General features: G+C 35.5%; 6 protein-coding genes across 6 annotated transcripts; 3 read left to right on the top strand and 3 right to left on the bottom strand.

Annotated features, from left to right (window-relative positions):
- Nucleotides 1-721: 721 nt before the first annotated feature.
- Nucleotides 722-2446, top strand: CBG26231 (the record flags this gene model as incomplete). Its single annotated transcript, XM_045244807.1, has 2 exons — nucleotides 722-767; nucleotides 2406-2446. The coding sequence occupies 2 exons, from the start codon at nucleotides 722-724 to the stop codon at nucleotides 2444-2446; spliced, it is 87 nt and encodes a 28-aa protein (XP_045099427.1).
- A 2764-nt stretch (nucleotides 2447-5210) lies between these two features.
- Nucleotides 5211-5954, bottom strand: CBG13734 (the record flags this gene model as incomplete). Its single annotated transcript, XM_002632447.1, has 2 exons — nucleotides 5211-5470; nucleotides 5666-5954. The coding sequence occupies 2 exons, from the start codon at nucleotides 5952-5954 to the stop codon at nucleotides 5211-5213; spliced, it is 549 nt and encodes a 182-aa protein (XP_002632493.1).
- A 1033-nt stretch (nucleotides 5955-6987) lies between these two features.
- On the bottom strand, nucleotides 6988-10366 carry CBG13733 (the record flags this gene model as incomplete). Its single annotated transcript, XM_002632446.1, has 6 exons — nucleotides 6988-7091; nucleotides 8141-8321; nucleotides 8431-8827; nucleotides 9892-9970; nucleotides 10019-10109; nucleotides 10157-10366. 6 exons carry the CDS (start codon nucleotides 10364-10366, stop codon nucleotides 6988-6990), a joined length of 1062 nt encoding a protein of 353 aa, XP_002632492.1.
- Nucleotides 10367-12819: 2453 nt separating this feature from the next.
- Nucleotides 12820-17743, top strand: Cbr-ccg-1 (the record flags this gene model as incomplete). Its single annotated transcript, XM_045244806.1, has 3 exons — nucleotides 12820-12867; nucleotides 14824-15446; nucleotides 17533-17743. The coding sequence occupies 3 exons, from the start codon at nucleotides 12820-12822 to the stop codon at nucleotides 17741-17743; spliced, it is 882 nt and encodes a 293-aa protein (XP_045095243.1).
- A 2264-nt stretch (nucleotides 17744-20007) lies between these two features.
- CBG26230 lies at nucleotides 20008-21151 on the top strand (the record flags this gene model as incomplete). The annotated part of the gene is made up of 2 exons (XM_045244805.1): nucleotides 20008-20038; nucleotides 21138-21151. The coding sequence occupies 2 exons, from the start codon at nucleotides 20008-20010 to the stop codon at nucleotides 21149-21151; spliced, it is 45 nt and encodes a 14-aa protein (XP_045099426.1).
- CBG13731 lies at nucleotides 20947-21586 on the bottom strand (the record flags this gene model as incomplete). The annotated part of the gene is made up of 2 exons (XM_002632444.1): nucleotides 20947-21486; nucleotides 21584-21586. The coding sequence occupies 2 exons, from the start codon at nucleotides 21584-21586 to the stop codon at nucleotides 20947-20949; spliced, it is 543 nt and encodes a 180-aa protein (XP_002632490.1).

Raw genomic sequence — 21586 nt, 5'->3', positions numbered from 1 at the left:
CAACTTCAAAATATTTTTTCTCTGTTTTAGTCATGCTACTTTTTTTCAGATTTTTTGAAGTGAATGTTCATATACAGGCCTTGAAATTAAGTTATTTATAATGATTCGGTTTGATTAAACTAATTAACTTGAACTCTTATTCAAATTATTCTTCTAGCTTATAGCCAAACTAAACCAAGTTGTAGAAACTGTAAAAATTAGCCTGAATTATCTAAAAACGCTTCCTTTTTGAGCTCAATTATCTCAATTGCCATGAGAGATATCAAATATTTGTCAACTTATAAAATGTTTAACTCAAAATTTCCTATATTTTTGTAGTCGATAGAATTTTTATATCTCTTCTAGGAATTAAGATATTTGAGCTCTCATGTGTCGGTAAATTTAAATGTCCTCTTACTTTTTTCAAATGTTAACACTGTAAACACAAATGAAAAAACTAAACAATATTTTCGAAACAGTAAAATTCATCCAGGTCCCCTTCAACTTGACTAACGCTATGAACTACGACGCTGCCGGCGATCGCTGGGCAAATCCACCGCAACCGGTGGCCGCGGCCGAGCACGCGCCGGCCGCATTCGATCATTCAATGGTCAGCGAGGAGTATGAACACGATAAGAAGAAGAATCCGGCACCAAAACAAGGTGTCTCATTCACACAAGCACTTCTGGCATCTGGACACGAGAAATCGGATGGAAAGATCAAGCTGACGGCTAGCTCGTTCATGGAGGTCGGATCGTATGCCGTGTTTTTGATTGTTTTGGTTTATGGTTAGTTTTTTGAAAGTTTTGTTTGGTGGTGCGCTAGAGCGCGTTTGCAAACTTTTCAAAGATTCGTGGTTTAAAAAAAAAGATTCGTGGTCGCACAGAAGATTGTTCAAAAAATTGTCATTAGAAAATATGGAAATTTTGAAACAGCAGAGCGCGTTTACATCGAATGTCAAAAAAACGGTAGACCCGACGGGGTGCTAGGAGACAAGAAAAAGTTGTTCTCTTTTTTAAAGATTTTTAGTTCAATCCATACACGAAAACTGAGAAAAAACAGCAAATTCACAAACTTAATGAAATTGAGAAAAGGAAAACAATGTTTCATAATGTTACCGTTCCAAAATATTTAGAATTGGAAACATTTTTACTTATCAATAATGAAATGACCAAACTCTTAATATTAGTTTTCGATTTAGATTTCTAGCAAAATTGACAGTCCGAAATTACTTGTTGACGTATTTCCGCGTAACGGTGCATAGTGATTGGTGTTTACATATTTCCTTCAAAACTGCTGAAAATGCCAAAATTAGCACTGAAATAAGGCATCTCTCTGTTTGAAACAAGTTATTTCGATTTGTTGAATTTTTTTAAAAAGTGACCAACTACAAAAAAGAAGCTCTGTTTTTGTGAAGCATGTTCTGAATTTCTCAACATTTTTCAGGACTGCGAAATCGACAATTTTCCACGGGAAAAAAATCGTATAATTCTGTCCAGTACCGTCGTTTTCGAAGTTCACAACTTTTTCCTGTTTCAGATTGTTTTTATGTTCCAAAAACAATTTTAGTACTAATTCTTTGTTTTAGAACCCTAGTTTAAAGATTTTTCTGCTTCAGATTTCTCAAAATTGTTCGAACGATTACTATGTTGGACAAAATTTTATGTAGTCTCTCGCTAATATTATGAAGCGAAATATTTCACCAGAAAAGCCCAATCCCGAACATCCAGGACCGGAACAGTGGGAAACCAATGAAAATTGACATTTTGGATCGAAAACTTACAATTAGAGGAACTTAATATTGTTTTTACTAAATGAAACTTGATGTGGTTTGTTGTTAAGATCATCAATTGTTATCCATTTTTTTAAGTGCTTACATATATTTTATTCATTAACTGAAACTGAGAAAAACAAAAAAAAGCAGATTCTTTTAGCATAAGCGTGGTCCGATTCTGCTCTCTTTTTCTCCGTCAACTTGAATTTCTCGATATCTGGCCAAAGGCAGCTGTTTTTCAAGGCGTATCTCGTGACACCGTATCATTTGACTCCTGCGACAATTGGAAAAATTTGTCTCCAATCTCATCCCATGATCACGAGTACTCCTCCAAATGGCAATGTGTTTTTCTTGAGTTCTTGAAGTAGCAAATTGACGGAATCCACGACTCTTTTGTCCGACATGCAAATTTCATCCCAAATAATGCAATGGATATTGGCAAGGCTTATTCCTTCTGCAGATTCAGGGATGATACCAAAAATCATCATGTCGCGCACTTCCAATGGAATCGAGAACTTTCGATGAGATGTGCATCCGTCGAAGAGAAGGCAGGTGGCAATTCCAGTGTGTGAAACACAGATGAAGTTTTGTCCGCGTCCTTACAGCTTGTGGTAAATTGTTTTGTAGCAAAGCGTTTTCCCCGTTCTTCCAGGTCCATCCACAAACATCGATCTTGATCCGGAATTCTTCTGATTCAACTCTAGTGCTTTCGCTGCTTTGCATTCAGCTACCGGAACATTTCTTCTCTTTCAGCTTCGTGTTGAGTTCTCGATCGCTTAACCATGGTTGTGTTGTCGATGCCAACTGATAAGTCTTTATCGATGTAATCCTTGTCCAGCTCGAAGTTTTTCCAATGTCATTTCTTGTCGTGAGAGTAGCCATTGAATGAAGGTAAACTGTTCTCCGCATTACGCCGGGAGTCCTGTTTTCGTAATTTTTCTTCGAGATCCGTAATCGCAGTACCTGAAATTTTCTTTCTCAAAACCTGCTCAATTTCATGGGTTAAAAAGTTAACTTACGAATCATATTGGGTTATTTTGAGCACAAATCTTCCTTTTCTTGTTGAGTCAACCCATTTCTTTACAAAATTCATCCATAGGTCCGGTATAGTCAGCACATCGAGGAATGGGGATAGATAATATCGTAGTAGACAAATAGAGAGAAAATTTTTCAGGAAAATCAAAAAAAAAGAATCCCAATCGGGGTTCCATGAAGGGGAAAGGGCACTATTAGTGGGGTATAGATCGATCCAGAATGTTCTAGACAGGTCTAAACCATTCCAGCCTAGCCAAGACTAGACCCGATCGATCCATACCACCACTAGAGAGAACATCGAATGCCGGTGGTAGAACGAGGAATGTGCAGACGGGATACACCTCTAATGATGGTATACTGTAGAGGCTCTTCAGAAGAAGAAATAAATGGGACAAGGTGAAGAAAGACAATCTTTGGTTTTGCTATGGACACTATAAGAACATTTGAACGACTACACGTCATCACAGCAAGTGAAGGAAAAAGAATTATCTACTGGGAAGTTTTCAATTTTTGAATGATGTTCTTAAAAGATTCGAATTCCCTGAATTTCTAAATTTTTAATTCGTCAAAAAGGAGCACGAGTCTCTCCTTTGGACCAAAACCAGAGCTACGCACTCTAATAGAATGAACCCTTTGAGCCAGTTTAGCTTGGTTCCTGTGAAGGATATCAAAAAAACATGAAAGAACATTTTTTCAGGTGACCATTTTCTGATAACTTTCACTGGAACCGAGATATACATATGGGCTCACTTGGACTCATTCGAGGGGGTCAGAAAGCGCGCCCCAGTAAATTTTTCAAAAGTTCTCAATTGGCTGCTGAGAGTTCGTTGGCTGACAATCATACTTTAATTCATTAGGCCGAGAATACGAATATTTTTTCAATATTTTTTCGATGTTTTCTTTCGTTTTCGCTCGTTATTTCTCGTTTTTTCCCCTTTTTTTTTCAGTGAAAATTAGTTGAAAAAAGTTTCAAATGATTTATTAAGGTGAAAAGTCCAATGCAACGGGCTCGTGCAGTGATGAGTCAAGTGAGCGAACGGAATGAAACTCGATTTTTTTGAGGTGAGTGACTGAAGTATGTAATGTTCCAATATTTTTTTGATTTTCTAGGCTCGAGACATCGCTCCGTCAGCTTGCCCAGAAGTACAACTGCGACAAGTAGATCTGCAGAAAGGATATGTGGCCCGAATTCAAGTGAATGTTTTGCTGAAAATCGCAGTTTTGTGGAAACATGTTCTTTACAGAGGTTCCCGGTGACGGTGTTCAACGAAGATGATTCAGACGTTTCTGAAGAGGATGTCACCTGGTGGGGGTGTTGGATCCTCCCGTGAAACCTTCTGCAGAATAGATTACTCTGAATAATCAAAGTAAAGCGGCCTGTAACAATAATAACAAGAGAATCCTAATGTGTATGTAGCGCTTGAAGTGGGACGAAAGAGGGCCGATAAGCTGTGTGACAAGTAAAACAGTTGTAACTCATTGACCCATTTATTGCGCGTAAATAATTAATGAAATATAGATAATTATCGGCAATAAATGGAGCGGTCCGGAAGGCGTGATGACGTTGGATAGCGGATCAATAGGGATGAAAAACCGGACGAAAAACCCTAGAGATTCTGTCCTTGTTCAGTTCCCCTAATCTCTATACAACAACACACGTCTTCACACTAACAACTATATCACTAAGCTTGGAGAGGAAAATACCTGGATTGCCGCGAAGCGGACGAGACACGATGGCGTCGGTGATAGAATCCTCGAGAAGCGGACGTGCAATTCGGTGGAATAGCAGTAATTAGTGAATATAGCGGTCTGAATAATAGGACGAACAGCAACAACACAACAACTTCATCAGACTGACTCGAGCGGTGACGCAAGAGTCTGATGGAGGAGGGGGCGCGTGTGCCCCTATAGCGTGTGTAGTGTGAGAGAGCGTGTGTGTGAGAGAGACACAGGGTGCGTGTGTGCCCCTCTGCGGACAGAGGGAATTTGAATAAGGGTTTTGAAGTGATTGCGGAAAAGGAAGGAAATAACGGGAAAATCATGTAATAAAAGAGCTTTCTGAGGAGCAAGCGAAGTGGGCTGAGCCACAGGGGTCCTCAGATTACTTTCGGGTTGGCAAGCCTGTGCATAGACACAGGGAATTGACAACAGTTTCTCTACAAACCACGAGCCGACGATCAAGCTCCGTCTTGGTTCTCCATCTTCGTGAGAGAATCATCGATCCGTCGCTCCGTCAGCTTGTCCAGATGTACAACTGCGACAAGCAGATCTGTAGAAAGTGCTACGGTCGTCTCCCACCGCATGCCAGCAACTGCAGAAAGGAGAAGTGCGGACACTCGAACGATCTCCGCATCAAGAAGAAGTTAAAGGAGCATAAAACATGTGAGTAAGCTTCGATTTTATTGAAATTTATCGAAAAACATTACGAATTCATAAAAACATGATTGAAAAACAATAGGACTCGGAAACAGTGAGTGTACCTAGTCATGTCGTTTCGCACTGTCTTGAATCGATCTTGAAGACGATTGAAAAGGGCGTGAAACGATTCGATTGATTGTTCACTCATTCGACCCAGTGTTCCGAACCTACGAGCACAGGGCATGAAGTGTCCAATAAGACATGACATTTTGGTGTCATATTCAAATCTCCTGCGAATCGTCGCAAATGCTCCCAACACAGATTCTGCAAAAATTTAGTTTTTCAATATTTTGAAGATTAATTACTACGATGGATGGAATTTGTAGGAATACTATCTCAAATATATTTCGGATGTCATGTCCTTAGGTGATATTAAATGCATTGAGGTTCTTCCATAATTATTAATTGTTTATTAGAGGTTATTCAATAATTCGTTCTATTTTCAGATGAACCAGAAACCAGCATCTGACTGCGAAGACAACAACGACACGAGCTGTCCCCATGAGAAGTCGGATGGATCATCGTGAGAAGTCGGATGGATCAATTGGGTGTAATAATAATTGTTGTCTCTCTTGTTATTTGTCATGAATCTGAATAAATGTTCATATATTGCCTTGCCCTTGCTCGGGCAATCAAGGGAGAACAGCAACATAAATGGAGCAGTATTCACCGAAAAAAAAAACGAATTCATAGTCTTTTGTATCGTTAAAAAAACATTAGAAATAACCACGTGAAATCCACGTGTCATTTTGAATTAATTAATTTCGTCTGGCCTACGAGTTAGCTGGGGCGAGCTTTCTGACCCCCTCGCTTGAATCTCTACAAAGTCTACTTTATGAACCAGTCTTAAACTTCCTCACCGGTTTGCAAAAAATATTTTTCCAAATATTTCACTGATCCAGTATATTTTGCCTTCTAGCAAAATCAACATTACTAGAGTAAGTCCATATGTTTACGTAACGGTGTACAGTGGTCAGTGGTTACACATTCCACTATATGTATATCCTTGGAAATCGCTGAAAATGCAAAAATTTGCCCTGAAATGAGACATGTACCACTTTGAAAAACACATTATTTCGATTTTTTGAATTTTTTCAAAAAAAAGGTTCAACTACAAAAATGAAGCTCTATCAATTTTCCGTTTTTTGAAATTTTGGTGAAATATTTTTTTCTGTTTCTGATTCCTTCGAAATCTCTGAAAAATGGGTCAGTTCTAATAGTATCTGATTTTCCCAAATGTTGTATTTTTTCTGTTTTAATTTCTTTTGGCTTGTGAAATTAACATTATTGTCCGTTGACAACGAGGATAGGATTAGAATTGTTTCAAGTTTTTCAATTTTTGTTTTTTTTTCACTGTTAAAATCGACATTTCAATCCAAAAATAACAACAACAAAAGTTTTCCGTTCCATCAAACTCTCAAAAAATACAATAGTTTCTTTCAGACACTAAGCGTTGACAAAATATTACCCTTCTATTTTTCCTGTCAAATCATTGTTTCCAAAACAAACATTTCTTGCTTATAGCTTCAACCATCTGGAATTCACTAAACTAAAATACGTATGTTAGTTTATTTATTTTTTGAAGAATTTATTTTAACGAATTTTTCTAGAAAAATTTAAAACAGATGTTTAGTTAGAAACATCTGGAAAAAAGAGACATTCTGTGAAACTTTATGTTCTCACAATCAAAGATCAAAATAAACAACTATTAAAAATTTCAGAAATATTTGAAATAGTGTTGAAACAAAAAAAAAGATTATTAAAAAAACTGCAAAATTTAATCATCCATTTAAAGGAGCAGTGGAAGTTGGATTCACCGTAGTGGCGTAAACTTTTGAAGACGTTTGTTGAGAATTCTGGATTTTGAGGCCTTTTCTGATTAGACCTGAAAAAAGTCAAAAGCATACTTGTAACGGGCCGGGCCGGGCTTTTTCCGGAATTTTTGAGGCCCGGCCCGGCGGGCCCGTCATTTCACTAGTTTTGAAATTTTCAAAAAAACACATAAGGGGACCCTTATGTGATTTTTTTCGACCAAAAATTTTTTTTCGAGTTTTTCGATCTTATTTGATCAGACAGACAAACAATCCGAAATACGAAAAAAAAAATGGAAAAAAATTATATTGAGAGCTCAAAATTTGGCTCAAAAATACAGAATTTTTGACACCGGGCCTTCCGGGCCGGGCCCGGGCCTTGAAAATTTCCTCAGGCCCGGCCCGGGCCCGGCCCGGAATTTTACAAGTATGGTCAAAAGTGGACATCTGGATGAATAGAAATTTGAAAAAAAAATTTGGGATGTTTCAAAACTTCGAAAAAAAGATTTCGTGAAGTTTGGAAAATAATGAGACCATCGGATTGAGTTGACTGAAAATTTGAAAAATGAGATCTGAAAATACTCGCAATGGACATCTGGAAAAACAGATACCACCCAGAATGTTTTTGATGTTTCTCTAATTTTGAAAATTACCAGAAAAATTACAAAATTGATAGCGAAAATCCCTAAGAAATTACTCGGAAAACTCCAATTTCAATAATTCGAAGAATTATTAATTTTTAGAAATTTCAAAATTTCGTTTTTCAGAAATTTTTTTCAGAAAAAGTTTCAGAATTCTCATTTAAACGGAACACATTTTCTTGCAGATGCTAAGGTAATTTTTCCCGTTTTCCAAAGATCGTTTAATTTTTTTTAAATTTAAAACTACGATTCGGAAGTCAAAAAATAATGTTTTAAAAAGTTTTGAAATTCGCTGTCGTTCAAATTCCAAAATATCAGTTTTTAAAGTTACGTTGGGAACCTCGGTATAACCTTGGTAGAGATTTTTTCAAGTTTCAAATAATTAAAGTTTCAGAATTTCCATTTCTAACTGAACACAATTTTTCGCGGATACTCGTGTGTTACATATCCTCCAAGATTTTCAAAAACAAGAAACAACTTACGTTTAGCAGTATTTCTATACTCCGAGACGACGTACATGACAATCAAAGAGTCTGAAGCTGGATATAATGTGAAACTGCAAAGCATAACTCCAGATGGAACACTGATAACATCTAAATTGAATAATGGAAGAAAAATTATAATTGTAATTGGAATGAATAGGATTATGGTAGGGGCGGTGATCTGGAATTTTTTTTCTGTTTCATGATTTCCATCTACCAATGAATTCTAAGATCTTCCATATTTTGGTATTGTCTTTGTGAATTTCTAATTTCCACGAAAAACACCTTACCTGCAAGACTAGGGTCTTAAAAAATTGCTTATGATGTTTTCTCAAAGTCTCCGAAAAGTTCTTAATCTTATCCTCCATTTTTGCATGCATCGCCCATCCGCAATAAATCATAATTCCGTATTGAAAATTGCAAATTGCACAAATATTTAAAATTCCAAAAATGTTCCTCCACCGAATCGATCCATCCGTCGGATCGTAGGCTAAAATCGTCATGGCTGGAATTTCAGTCAAATTTACGTTATAACGAAGAAGGACGTCTTCTCGGAGGTATTCGTCAGAAATTGAATCTCTTTGTAGTGTGAAATAAGTTCCCAGGGCGTACTGTAGTCCAAAAAATGTGCAATAGGCAAACCAGATAAGGCATTGGGGACCTTTGAAATAGGAGAGTTTGTTGGTGCTGGAAAAATTTGAAAAAATTTAAGAAACGATTCTTTGGGACATCCGGAATTTTAGAGCTTGAAAATCTATGTGTTTATGTGATAACCATTTTTTCGGGAGGTAATTCAAATTTCTTGAAATAGTGGAACAGGAAATTTTTTTTTTCGAAAAAAACTGAAAAAATTATTTTTCACAGTTTCATATTTTTTGTGTTAGTTTTTGGATTCTAACATTTGTCAGTTCTTCTTGATTCGAATTTGACATAGAACTTTTAACATTGCAATTTTTGAATACAAAGACTTTTTGAGAATTTTTTGATTACTGAAAAATGCTGAAATTTTCATATGTTCACTTTCGAATATCCACAGTTTGTAGTGTTGCAAAATTCCAAGATTGATGCGAATGGGAACACTTTTTGAAGGAAAGTTAAAATTTCTCAAAATAACGAAACAAAAAACTTATTTTTGAAAAAAAAATTGAAAAATCACAGTTTCATGGTTTTGTTTTGATTTTCGAAATTACGATACTTTAGTCCTTGAACACTGTAGTTGTTATATTCAAATTTTTTCTTCAAGAGTTTATGATAAATTTTTTTTTCGAAAGATTAGGAATTCTTTAAAATTATTCTTGAATTCATTTTGAAAATTGAAAATGATGAAAAAAGAATTGAGAGCTGAAATTTTGATATTCAGAAAAACTCAATTTTTTCTGTTCTAACTTATTAATTTTCAAATGTTAAAAATGTGTTTATCACAAGTTATATACCGTAAACACTCTAATAGAACGCTATCCGAATTGTCAAACTTGAGTCCATGTATCTCATTTTCAGTGAGAGATATCAAAAAGTGGTTAACTGATAAAATCATGCTGATATCATGGTAAACTTTTTATTAGTTGACATCTTTTTGATATCTTTCAAAACAAGTGAGATATATAAGTTCAAAGTGGACAGTCCGGGTGGCGTTCTATTAGAGTGTTTACGGACGGAAAGTACAAGTATGAATATAGAAAAAACACGGAGTCAGAATTTTTGAAAAAAAAAAACATTTTGAAACAATTTCTCCAATTGTTCCCAAAACTCACTCAAAAACCGCCCAATACCTGTATATGAAATGCACTGATAACAATGCCATAGTTGCTGAATGGAAAAATGTGTAGCCGGCTGAAAACTATTGATATTTAATTTTTTGAAAAAAAAATTCAGACGTACCCAATGGAAAATTCCTGGAATATGGTCCATGTAAACCCCAAGACTCCTCAAAACTGAAGAATAATAAGCCAGCTTTGTAGTTATGAACGTTCTGGAATTTTCTATTCGAAAATTCAAATTTCCCGCCATTCCTCTCACCGGATAAACCATAATCTCCACTGTGGCAAAAACCATGCCAAGTAGAGTGAACGCACTGATAAGGTATTTATAACTTCCAAAATTTTTTTGTGCTCCAAAAAAATTGAGAAAAAGGAGAACAGAGCCAAAAAATGTGGTGAGCACAAAACCTAGTTTTGGGACGAAGTGAGTGACAGATATCCAGAAAAGATAAGTACCATTGGAAGACATAATTAGGGGTAGTTAGGCTAATTAGGCTAATTTATTTGAGAAAACGAAAAAAATTATTGGTGATTTTTTGTGATTTTTTGTGACTGCTCAAACTTTATGTCTTACCTTATATAAGAATTTTTTAAGACACAAATTTTCTATGAGGTCACTAAGCTGAGCAATTGCTTTAAACACAAAAGAGCAAGATAATCTTTGTTAAGGTTCTATTGTTTCCTTTTTCTTTGAGTCAGAATAAGGATTTTCTGTCTGTCCTATTATTTTTTTTGTTGATCAAACGGAATAAAATATAAACTTTGGTTATATTATTCAATAAAAATTTAATTTTAAAGATCATATAAATCAGGAAATTGAAACAGTAACAAAATTATAACATTAGGAAATTCAGAAATTCGAAAATTGGAGAAGTTCGGAAATTTTGAAATTCACAAATTCTAAAAGTTCATAAATTCAAAATTCGGATTACCATATTTTTAGACAAACTTGAAAAATCGGAGAACATTAAAATTTTCGAAATTCACTGATTTTCCAGCATCGTACAAAAAAAAATACGAAATACATTTTATCAGTCTATCATATTGTTTATTTCTCTTAGCAAATCACAAAGAATACGCAGCAAGCGGTTCCCCATTTTTCAAAGATTTAGGCAATAAATGAAACAGTAAGATCAACAAATATTTTCTTCATATTTTCAATCTGAACATCTGAAGCGCTCCAAATGATCTGGCTTGTCGTAGGTCATTTCATTGCAGACAGCACATTTCTTTAAAACACGACGTTCGTTTCTAGATTCTCCACCAGCACTTCATTTTGTTCCTGGTCCAGTTCCGCCTTCATGACATGCTCCTAGCTTCTGATTCCAGCTCCAGCTCCAGCTCGAGTTCTAGGTTGAGGTCCAGCTCCTACAGACACAGGATGAAAACAGTTAGCATCTAGAAGCCTAACTGTTCGGACCCGGGCTCCAGGACCCGGGCTCCAGGACCCGGGCTCCAGAACCCGGGCTCCAGAACCCGGGCTCCAGAACCCGGGCTCCAGAACCTGGGCTCCAGAACCCGGGCTCTAGAACCCGGGCTCCAGGACCCGGGCTCCAGAACCCGGGCTCCAAAATCCGGGCTCCAGAACCCGGGCTCCAGAACCCGGGCTCCAGGACTCGGGCTCCAGGACCCAGGCTCCAAAATCCGGGCTCCAGGACCCGGGCTCCAGGTCCCAGGCTCCTGTCCAAGATCCCTCCCCCCGGCTCCCTTCTCTGGAGCCCAGGGAAAGCGAGAACTGATTCTTCCCTCCACTTCTCTTTTCTTTTATAGTAATCTCCACATCTCCACGAGGTTAATGGGATATCTATCGCGTGATTTTTCCGAATTGAAATTTCACTTTTTTTCATCACGTTTAAACAACACTCGAATTTTCACTTTTGAAATTTGTGAAGCTCCTTTAAAAGATCGTTCCTTTGGACCTCATTATCTTGTTTTCTGTTTGTGATATCAAGAAACGTTTAACTGATGAAATGTTTATCGTAATATCAGAAACATTTATTCAGTTTACTCAATTTTTATATCTTTTCCAGGAACCTAGATATATTTGGTCAAAGTTGGCATAATGGGACCGTCACGGTAGAATGCATACCCTAGCTACAAAAATCCTACGAAAAATCTCCTGTCCCCCCACCTTTAAGGATTTTAACTGAGTTTGCTTGAATTCTAAGCTTTTATTTGTTGTTTCTTTCTAACTTGTTCATAATAAACCGATTTTGTTACATTTCTTGTTGATTTTCTTCTATTTTATCACAGGAACCTGATACCCCGGACATACCGCGGGCAATTACATTAATTTTTTCAATTGTCCACAAGTGAACGATTTTGAAAAAATGTGACAATTTTCAATTATTTTCAATGTTTCAGATACTCAAAAAAAAAGTAAAGAAATCAAATAAAGCAATTATGTTGTCTCCGTTGCTGTAACAATGATTTTGTAAATTTTAATTGAATTTTTGAAATTTCAATTAGCCAAAACTACTTCGTTGGAAAAAAATCCCAAAAAATAAACAAAAAGCCTATGACTCATTTCCAATTGATCACTTTGTGATAATGGATTTGTTTATAGGTCATTTTGAAAAAAGTGACTCATCGTTTTTGAAAAATCATATGGCCCCCCGGAAGCATTTGTATCTTCTCAAATTTCATAATGAGTTTACAAATGGTTCTACTGACTTTTCTCTCTCTCTCTCTCTCTCTCTCTCTCTCTCTCTCTCTCTCTCTCTCTCCCAAGGATATCAAAATAACAAACTCCTTCTTCAAGCTCCGCCCACAGAAGAAAGAACAATAGAAAAGTGAGAGAGTGTTAGAGAAAAAGCGAAAGTGTATAAAACGGCCCGTCAGTCGGTAGCTAGTCTCCACTTGTCAACAAAAAAGAGAAGAAAAGAGACTCAATCTTTTTTTCCTTTTGAAGGACAACTAAAAATGAGGTGTTCTTTTGTGGTACTCGCTGCGATTTTCGCACTTTCTCAGGTTGGTTTTTTAAAAGTTTAAAGTATAAAATCTGTTTTAGGAAATTGGTAATTTGGCTGGTAGAATACAAACTTTTAATATTATTCTCTTATACACATTCCGTACTTTGAGCTCAATTATCTCGGTTCCTATAAAAGATATTAAGAATGTGTCAACGCAGAAAATGTTGGTGATAATATGATAAATTATTTATCAGTTGACAAAATTTTGATAGCTCTCATAGGAACCGAGATAATTGAGCTCAAAGTGGAAGTATAGCGCCGTTTACTATAAATTTCATAAATTCTGTTTCATTACATTTTTATCATTTTAAATCCAAATTTGAAACAATTCCGATGATTAAACCATTTCAACAAATAGACTGAATGAAAATTGGAAAAGATTAGAGCTTATGAAAATTAGATTTGAAAAAATTGGAAGTTTCAAATTTAAAAAATTATTTCAGTTCCAAAAAGTTAGTGAAAACGCAAGTTTTATTGTATTTTTGATGCAAATGGGATTTTTTGATCTTTTAGAAATATTTTTATATTTTTCAATTTTTTGAAAATTCTCGGCTATTTTTTATTGTTTTCGAGAATCCGATGAATAACAGAAAATAAAAAAATTACAGTTTCAGAAAATTTGTAAAATTACAGTTTTTATAGGATGAAATAGTAGATATGATACTTTGGAATTCTAAACTTTCCATTTTTCAGCAAACTCGATTTTCGAAAAAAACTGAAATTTTTAGCCAAAAACTTTTTCTACTTCAAATCCCTCAAAACTTCCCATTTCTCACGTATTTTTTCTTGATTTTTGTTGATTTTCTCATAAAGAATCGAGAATCTTCTTTTCCTTCTCCCCAATTTTTTTCGAAAATTTGAGATAAAAAAGAAAGAAAATACGGGTTAATAAATTATAAGAGTGTAACAATTTCGCCTCTTCTTTTCCGTCATTCATCCGTTTTTTTCTCTTTTTTCAACTGAAAAGATAAATACTGATAAGAGGAAGAGGTGATAAAGAACAGTTGTTGTTTTCTTCAAGACTTGAGAGATTCGAAAAAATAAGAAGAACGGGGAGTAGATTTTTTTCGGAAGTAAAAAAAATTAGAGGCGGAAAGTTTGAGAAACGGATTAGGGAGTATTTTTAGAAGAAAAAGAGTCAATAGAAATGATAAATGATGATAAAAAGTTAATTATAGAAAATCGGAAAATCAGATACAGGATTTAAAAAAATACATTTTTCGTTATGATTATGATCTCAAAATGATGCAGAATTTTTTTTCGATGAATGCCATTTTTTCGAAATTCCCAGTTTCACAAATACGACTAATTCAAAAAAATTTGTGCAGATTATTTGTCGTTTCATTTGTCCAATTAAAAAAAAATCGAATTTTCAGTTACATAAATCTCAGAAATTCAAAAAAATTTTCGGAAAAATTAGTGGAATTAGATTGTTCTTGCTAGCTGATTTTAATGAAATTATTTTAAAAGTTTGATGTAAATTCCCAAAATTTGAACCGTAAAAGTTGAATGATAAGGAAAAATTAACTTTTCTGGTTAAATAAGAAAGTGAATTTAAGAATGTTATCTTCAAAATATTGATCGCTTGGTGCTGGTTTTTTTTTCCAGAAAATCTTCCCGAAATGTTTTTTTTTTTTGGAAAATCAGCAAAACTTAACGTTTTTGTTAAATTTTTCGTTTCAATAAATTTTTTAATAGCACTTGGTTAGAGTTTGTCCATAAAATACCTGAAAATTTATGAAAATCAAAAACATAAATTCTAATACTTTACTGTTTTCCATAAACCATAAAAATTTTTTGTTCTCGAATAAAACGATAGAATTGGTTACTTCGCGGGCACACTACGATCCCTTACTTAGTAGCAACATAACACCACTCTAGTGACTTCGAATTCCGAAGTTTTGAATCCAAGCATGTTAACAGTAGAGCGCAAATGCAATAAATTAAATTTCAGGCCGCGGTCCGCCGTGACGCTGCAGGACCAACTCTTGTCCTCCGCGACAACTGCAAGATCATCCCATCCGGTGGATGCTCCTGCGATGTTAAGGAAGGCAATGATGAAATCCAAATCCGCGAGTACGACAGCGTTGACCAATGTAAGAAGTCTGTCGAGATGGCAACAGCTGAGAACAAGAAGGCAGTCAATGCAGAAATCCAACAAAAATACGGTGACTTCAAGGACAACTGCTTCCCAAAACCATCTGGAGGATGCAAGTGCAACGTGGATCTTGGGCATGGTAAAGAGGTTGCCGAGTACAGTACTGATGCCGAATGCAAGAAGAGCGTTGAGTCAGTGACCGCTGAGCACAAGAAGGAGTTGAACGAGGAGATTAAGGAGAAGTTCGGTGGATTCAAGGAGAATTGCTTCCCAAAACCATCGGGAGGATGCAAGTGCAATGAGAAGGATGCCAATGGAAATGAAGTGGTGACTGCTTACAACAATCCAGAACAATGTAAGGCTAGAGTCAAGAGAGATGTTGGAGCTACTGTTCAACGTCAACCAGCCAATATTGCTAGAGCCAATGTTAAGGATGTGAAGCAAGCTCAGCCAAACTATGATGTTAGGGATCCAGTGAGGTAAGTCTTATTTTGAAGCACTAAAAATTGTCTTCAAAACGGTTTAACAATGAATTTTTGTGGTTTAGGTTGACATGAGTTATGCGCCTTTAAACTTTGGAAACGTTCTAATAATTTACTGTTTCCTGGACTCGATTACAATTTTCGTAAAAAGTGTTCAGAATGATTCACAACTTTCGTTTCGTGAACTTTATTAATGGATCCAGTGTGGTTAGTCTTGGGTTTTTTTTTGAACCGATTCAAATGTTCAAAGTAGTCACTAGAATTGTCTTCAAACCGGTATAACAATCAAACGTTCTGATTGAGGTTAGCATGAGTTATGCGCCTTTAAACTGAGCTTTAGCGTGTTAAATTTGGTTTAGGGTTGGAATAAGATTTGTATTTGGCTTTTGAAACAAACTGAGAATAGAGAGTAGGATATTCATTATTATCTTGAAGCTATATAAAATCCTCTCTGAAACTATATTAAAAAGTGGTTCAGTTGAGATTGAATTAAGTTATGCGCCTTTGAAATAGGTTAAAACTATTTGGATTTGACCAAACTTTTTACTATTTTACCAGCTTTATGTATTGTTTTGTGTCCCGAACGTTCAATGGTTGTTCATTAGATAGAAATTTCCTTAACCGAGTTTTTAAACAGTGTAAAAATCATAAAAACTCGATTGAGGTTAACATGTGTGACGCGCCTTTAAACTAGTTCATAGTGTTTCGAATTTTAAAGATCCAGTAAGGTTTATCATTGCTTTTTTATTTGGCATTTAGTAATATTTTAAAGCCCTTAAATTTTTCTTCAAAACAGTGTAAAAATCAAGAGTGATGCGCCTTAAAGAAAGGTATAGTTGACTAATATTTACACTGTTTCATCAACTTTATGTATTATTTCATTCCTTCAATGTTCAATGTATGAACTTTGGGTAAGAATTTCACAAAATTGTATAACAATCAACCAATTCGGTTGAGGTTAACATGAGTTTTTCGCTTTCAAACAAGGTTATCGTATTTTGAATTTGACCAATTTCTCACTGTTTCACAAACATGATGTATTGTTGTCCATGCTAAACGTTCATTTTTTTTCACGTTCAAAGGGTATAAAAATCTGTCAATTAGTTGATGAGCTAACTACTGTAAAATGTGGAAAAATTAATTATAATTTTTTATAGCCCTACCTTTAAGGGTTTGAGTTAGTCTTACTGTATGTTACAATTTTTGAAAGCCCCGAAATTAGCTAGACAATCATCATTTAAAACTCATCTACTAAAAATTGAAAAAAAAATAGTTATGCGCGTTAAGCTTATGAAAAATGCCAAGGAATATTGAGATTACAACCGAATCAACTTATGATAGCTTGTCGAAACCGCAAAATTTTTTTTCGATTTACTGTTTCCTGAGCTCGATTTAAATTTGGAAAATTTTTTAAAGTGTTAGTAGTAGTAATTGGATAGGTATAAAACCAACAAATTGGTGTTTTTGGGTTTCAATGAGAAAGAGTAAATATTGTAACAAAGGCTATTATTAAAACCATGTCAGGTTTTCCTTTGAGCAAACAAAAATTTTTTAGACATGATTTTTTTAGGAGCGTTTAGAGTTCAAATGGTTAAACCCTAGTTTGATTTCGGAAAACAATTTCAAAAAACTTACGATCTCATCCGAAAAACATGTATCTAACAAAAATGAAAAATTATGATTTTACTGAAACAGGGGTTTTTCTTAAACAAAACTAGAGGAGACGGAACAGCAAAAAAAAATTGATTTCTGCTATTTACCGTAATCAAGCTCAACACACACTTTGAGCTCAACTATCTCGGCTCCTATATGAGATATCAAAAATCTGTCAACTGATAAAATCTTTTCCCTGATGTCAGCTACATTATATCAGTTGAAAATATTTTGATATACTTAGTTGGACTTGAGATAATTGAGTTTAAATTGTACGCACATCCCCAATAGATGTTATTTGAGAATCTCACGGGCTTATCTACTTCAAAATCAAAAGCAGAAGATCGAATTTCCTAAGAATCAAAAAACAGCAAACTTCTTAACCATTCACATAATTACTTTCGAATTTTTAAAGTTTCAAAATTTCCAGAGAGCGCGCTCAAGCCAACTACGCCGCCGTTGTTGATGAGTTGAAGAACAAGTTCAAGGGATTGAAGGAAGGATGTTTCCCAAGACCAAAAGGATGTCTGTGTGTGATTGGAAAGACACCAGAAGGACGTGATATCACTGATAGAAGAATGAAGGATGCGGATTGCAAGTGCAAGGAGGGAGAACGTGGACCAGGATGTCCAGCTGCTTAAATTGAACTTTAAGAATTCTTTATTGGATACTCTCTTGCCCGAATTATGTTATACATACTGTACTGAACTTGCTATTTTGCTAAAAAATATGATGTTTTTTGTGCTTCTCTGATTTTATAATAAACTTTGAATCAAACTTTGTTGATATTTTCAGATTTGGGAAATAAACTGAAGCCGGATTTTTGAAAAACTGGGAAAATTGGGGTTTTTAGAATCTGTGTACTTTCTGGAAGATTTCAGAACTATTTTCTCCGAATTTTTCACTTCTAAAATACTACGGAAGTGGAATCAGCTGTTCTGTTTCGGTCAAATTTTCAAAGAATTGCTAAAACAGACAACATTTTCTCTTGCGTCAAAATGTGAAGTTTCAACTGAAAAAAAAATAATTTGATATTTTTAAAATTTAGCTTGGTGTTTCGAATTGCAGTTGAGCCCTTCGAACTTTTAAAATTTTCAGAAAAATCACAATTCCTTCAAAAAAAAAAGAGTACAGTTTCGCTACATTCCTAAAGTGTTTTGATCTAGTCTGAACGCGATCTACATGCTCCCTGTATCTTGTTTAGTTTTAATCAGTTTTATTGTTTAGAATTTTATGAGAAAATCGACTAAAATTTTGTTAAACCTTTGAACTTCTATAAAAAATCTAAATATAAAGTTGAAACATCAAAATGTGATAAGAATAATTTCAACAAGTAGTCCTTTACTAACAAATAGCTTTTCTGAAACACAGAAAGTTTAGGCGGAAATGTCCTCTTTTTTTGTTGAATTTCCGCCAAAACCGAAAACTCTCCATTAGAAAAACCATTAGAAAAGTGACGAAAATACGACATTCTAGAAGTTTCCAAAATCTACTTCTTACTAAGGAAACTGTTCTGTCTTTCTTGTTTTTTGCTCATTTCAGTTGATTTATTCTTTTCTGAAATCATTTTCTCGTTTTTTTCTTTCTTCGTTTCTAAAGTTTCATGGCACTGTTCTAGAATTACGGAACGAAAAAAACTTTATCTATCATCTAACCTTGGAAGCAGGTACATGAGGCTTAGAAACGGAAGGGCGATCAAATAGTTGCTCCTAGAGAGGTTGAATGGTGTTGGCGAGTCAAGTGATCCGGGAAAGCGGTACATTTGTATTTTGGATTCGAGGTTAGAACTAGCAGAGTTATGTAACTTGCCGCCAATTTTCCGATGACTTAGATGAAGGAAATATGGCGTTTCAGCCTAAGCCTATAATCTACGAAGGTTTCCTAGTGTCAAAATTTTCCTACCCATTTTTTTATGTGATTTTCATTCGTTCCGCAATTCTAGAACAGGGCCATAAAACTTTAGAAACGAAAAAAGAAAAAAAAATGATTTCAGAAAAGAATAAATCAACTGAAATGAAAAAACAAGAAACTGTAGCACTTTGGAACATTATGGGGACTTTCCCAACCATGACTCTGACACCTTCTGGAAACCCCCGTTTAATATTTAAACCCCCGTTAATTCCCAAAACCCCTTCAAAAGTTCAAAACCACCCGTTAATTTTTTAAACCCCCGTTAAATCATAAAGAGCCAAAGAGGCTAATGTATTTCGACTAGTTAAATTTTTTACACTAACTTAAAATTGATTTTCTCGTAAGATCCTTAAAAAAAACAACGGAAAATCAATGCAATACGTTGAAATAATAACGAAATTCACAGATAACTATGAAATCCACACTTAAGCTAATGGATTGCTGTCAGAAAAAATGAATAAACGTTAGCAATGTACCGAAACAGTAATATTGTATTTTGAAGAAATTTCGATTTTTTCTGAATATGAAAGAAAACTCGAAATACTTAACTGACAATGAAGACATCTAAATTTATATTTGTTCAAAATTCTTGAACTAATTTTGTCCTCTATTTTCTAAAAAAATATAGTCTTTAAAATTAAAAAGAAAATAGAATTCAAATAATCTAAATTCCCAAATTTTTTCGCCGTTTCATTTTATTAATGAAGGTGATACGTTGAAAATATTTTCTCTGTTGCAAATTGTTTATAAGAGTTTTCTGACTGATACTCTTATCAATTAATCACCAATTGTTGAATTTTCAACCTTAATTTGTTGTAAGGTCCCAAATTTTATAGGAATAACTTTTTTTTCAGAAAATATGTACATATTTAGATCATGAAAAATGGTTAATTTAGTAATTTAGACTATATTTTTGATTCACTTTTTGGTGAATCAATGTGGATCCTGCGTTGATGGTCGTTTTCAAAGCCTCAGACATATTTTAAGGGCAAAAATGCAGTGGACGTCCGATGGTAAACATAAGGGTGAGGACGACAGCTGTCAGGTGACATTAAGCGTTGAAATCAGTTTCAATTCTTTTGAAATAACCTGAATATCGAATTAATTTACAACACACCAAAAATAGACACCAAAAATTATTTAACTCTAGAATTTTTAGCATTAAAAAAACAAATGTTTCAAGCAAACTGAAACCCTGTTCATTAAAATAAGGTTAGGCGCCCTTTGAAAAATGACCTATAAATCCGTATTTCCGTCTGAAAATTGCAGTTACTAGGAGTTTCAAAACAACTTGTTTAAAATTAAAGCGTTTCTGAATCGCTACTAAGCTGGCGATCGCTACGCCGAACCGCTATACGTCCAAAATTGGCCAAACATCAAATCGAGATTCAATAAAGCAATCTTGACAAAGTGTCAGAAGACAGATCCGGAAAATCTCAAAAAGAAAATATTGGGAAATTTTTAAATTTTAGAATTCTCGATATTTAGAATTTCAAGGACCTTCTGGACCCATATCACTTTCTTTTTTGTTCAGTGAAAGCTATTGTAATCACTATAATAGGATGTCCCACAAACTGTCAACTTTGGGCTCATATATCTCGGTTCCTGTAAACGATAACAAAATGTGCTCAACTGAGAAAATTTTAATGATACTATGATGAACAATTTATCAGTTGACAATTTTTGGACATCTTTCACAGGAACCGAGATAAATTGGCTCAAAGTTGACAGTTTATTTCACTTTTTTTTTTTTTTTCAAAATTCATAACTCAAAAAATTGAAAATTCAAGTGGTATTTAGACGTGGTGAAAAAAAATTAGATTGAAGAAATCCACGTGGCAAGAGAAGTTTTCAAAAAATTTAAATTCTCCAACAAAAAAGCGACGTAAAAAACTTGACGACCCCAGGTGGCCCATTGACCTCGGGCAGATTACTATAAAAGAAGAGGGAAGTGGAGGGAAGAATCAGTTCTCCTTTTCTCTAGCCTCCAGAGAGGGGAGGGGAGCTCTGGAGCTGGAGCTCCAGAGCCAGGAGCTCCAGAGCCAGGAGCTCCAGAGCCAGGAGCTCCAGAGCCAGGAGCTCCAGAGCCAGGAGCTCCAGAGCCAGGAGCTCCAGAGCCAGGAGCTCTGGAGCTGTAGCTCTGGAGCCGGAGCTCTGAAGCCGGAGCTCTGAAGCCGGAGCTCTGGAGCCGGAGTTCTGGAGCCGGAGTTCTGGAGCCGGAGTTCTGGAACTGGAGCTCTGGAGCTGGAGCTCTGGAGCTGGAGCTCTGGAGCTGGAGCTCTGGAGCTGGAGCTCTGGAGCTGGAGCTCTGGAGCTGGAGCTCTGGAGCTGGAGCTCTGGAGCTGGAGCTCTGGAGCTGGAGCTCTGGAGCTGGAGCTCTGGAGCTGGAGCTCTGGAGCTGAAGCTCTGGAGCTGGAGCTCTGGAGCTGGAGCTCTGGAGCTGGAGCTCTGGAGCTGGAGTCAACTCCTGGAACTGCAATCAGACAATTCATGCGGTGTGGTCAGTTGGAGTCGAGACTGAAATCAATTTGCGAAGTTCACGAAGTTCAAGATAACGGTCAAAAGGTTACCAT

The sequence above is a fragment of the Caenorhabditis briggsae genome (genome assembly GCF_000004555.2).
Source record: "Caenorhabditis briggsae complete genome, chrIV, whole genome shotgun sequence".
Lineage (NCBI taxonomy): Eukaryota > Metazoa > Nematoda > Chromadorea > Rhabditida > Rhabditidae > Caenorhabditis > Caenorhabditis briggsae.
Note: the sequence above shows the minus strand (reverse complement) of the source record. Positions and strands in the feature narration are given on the sequence as shown.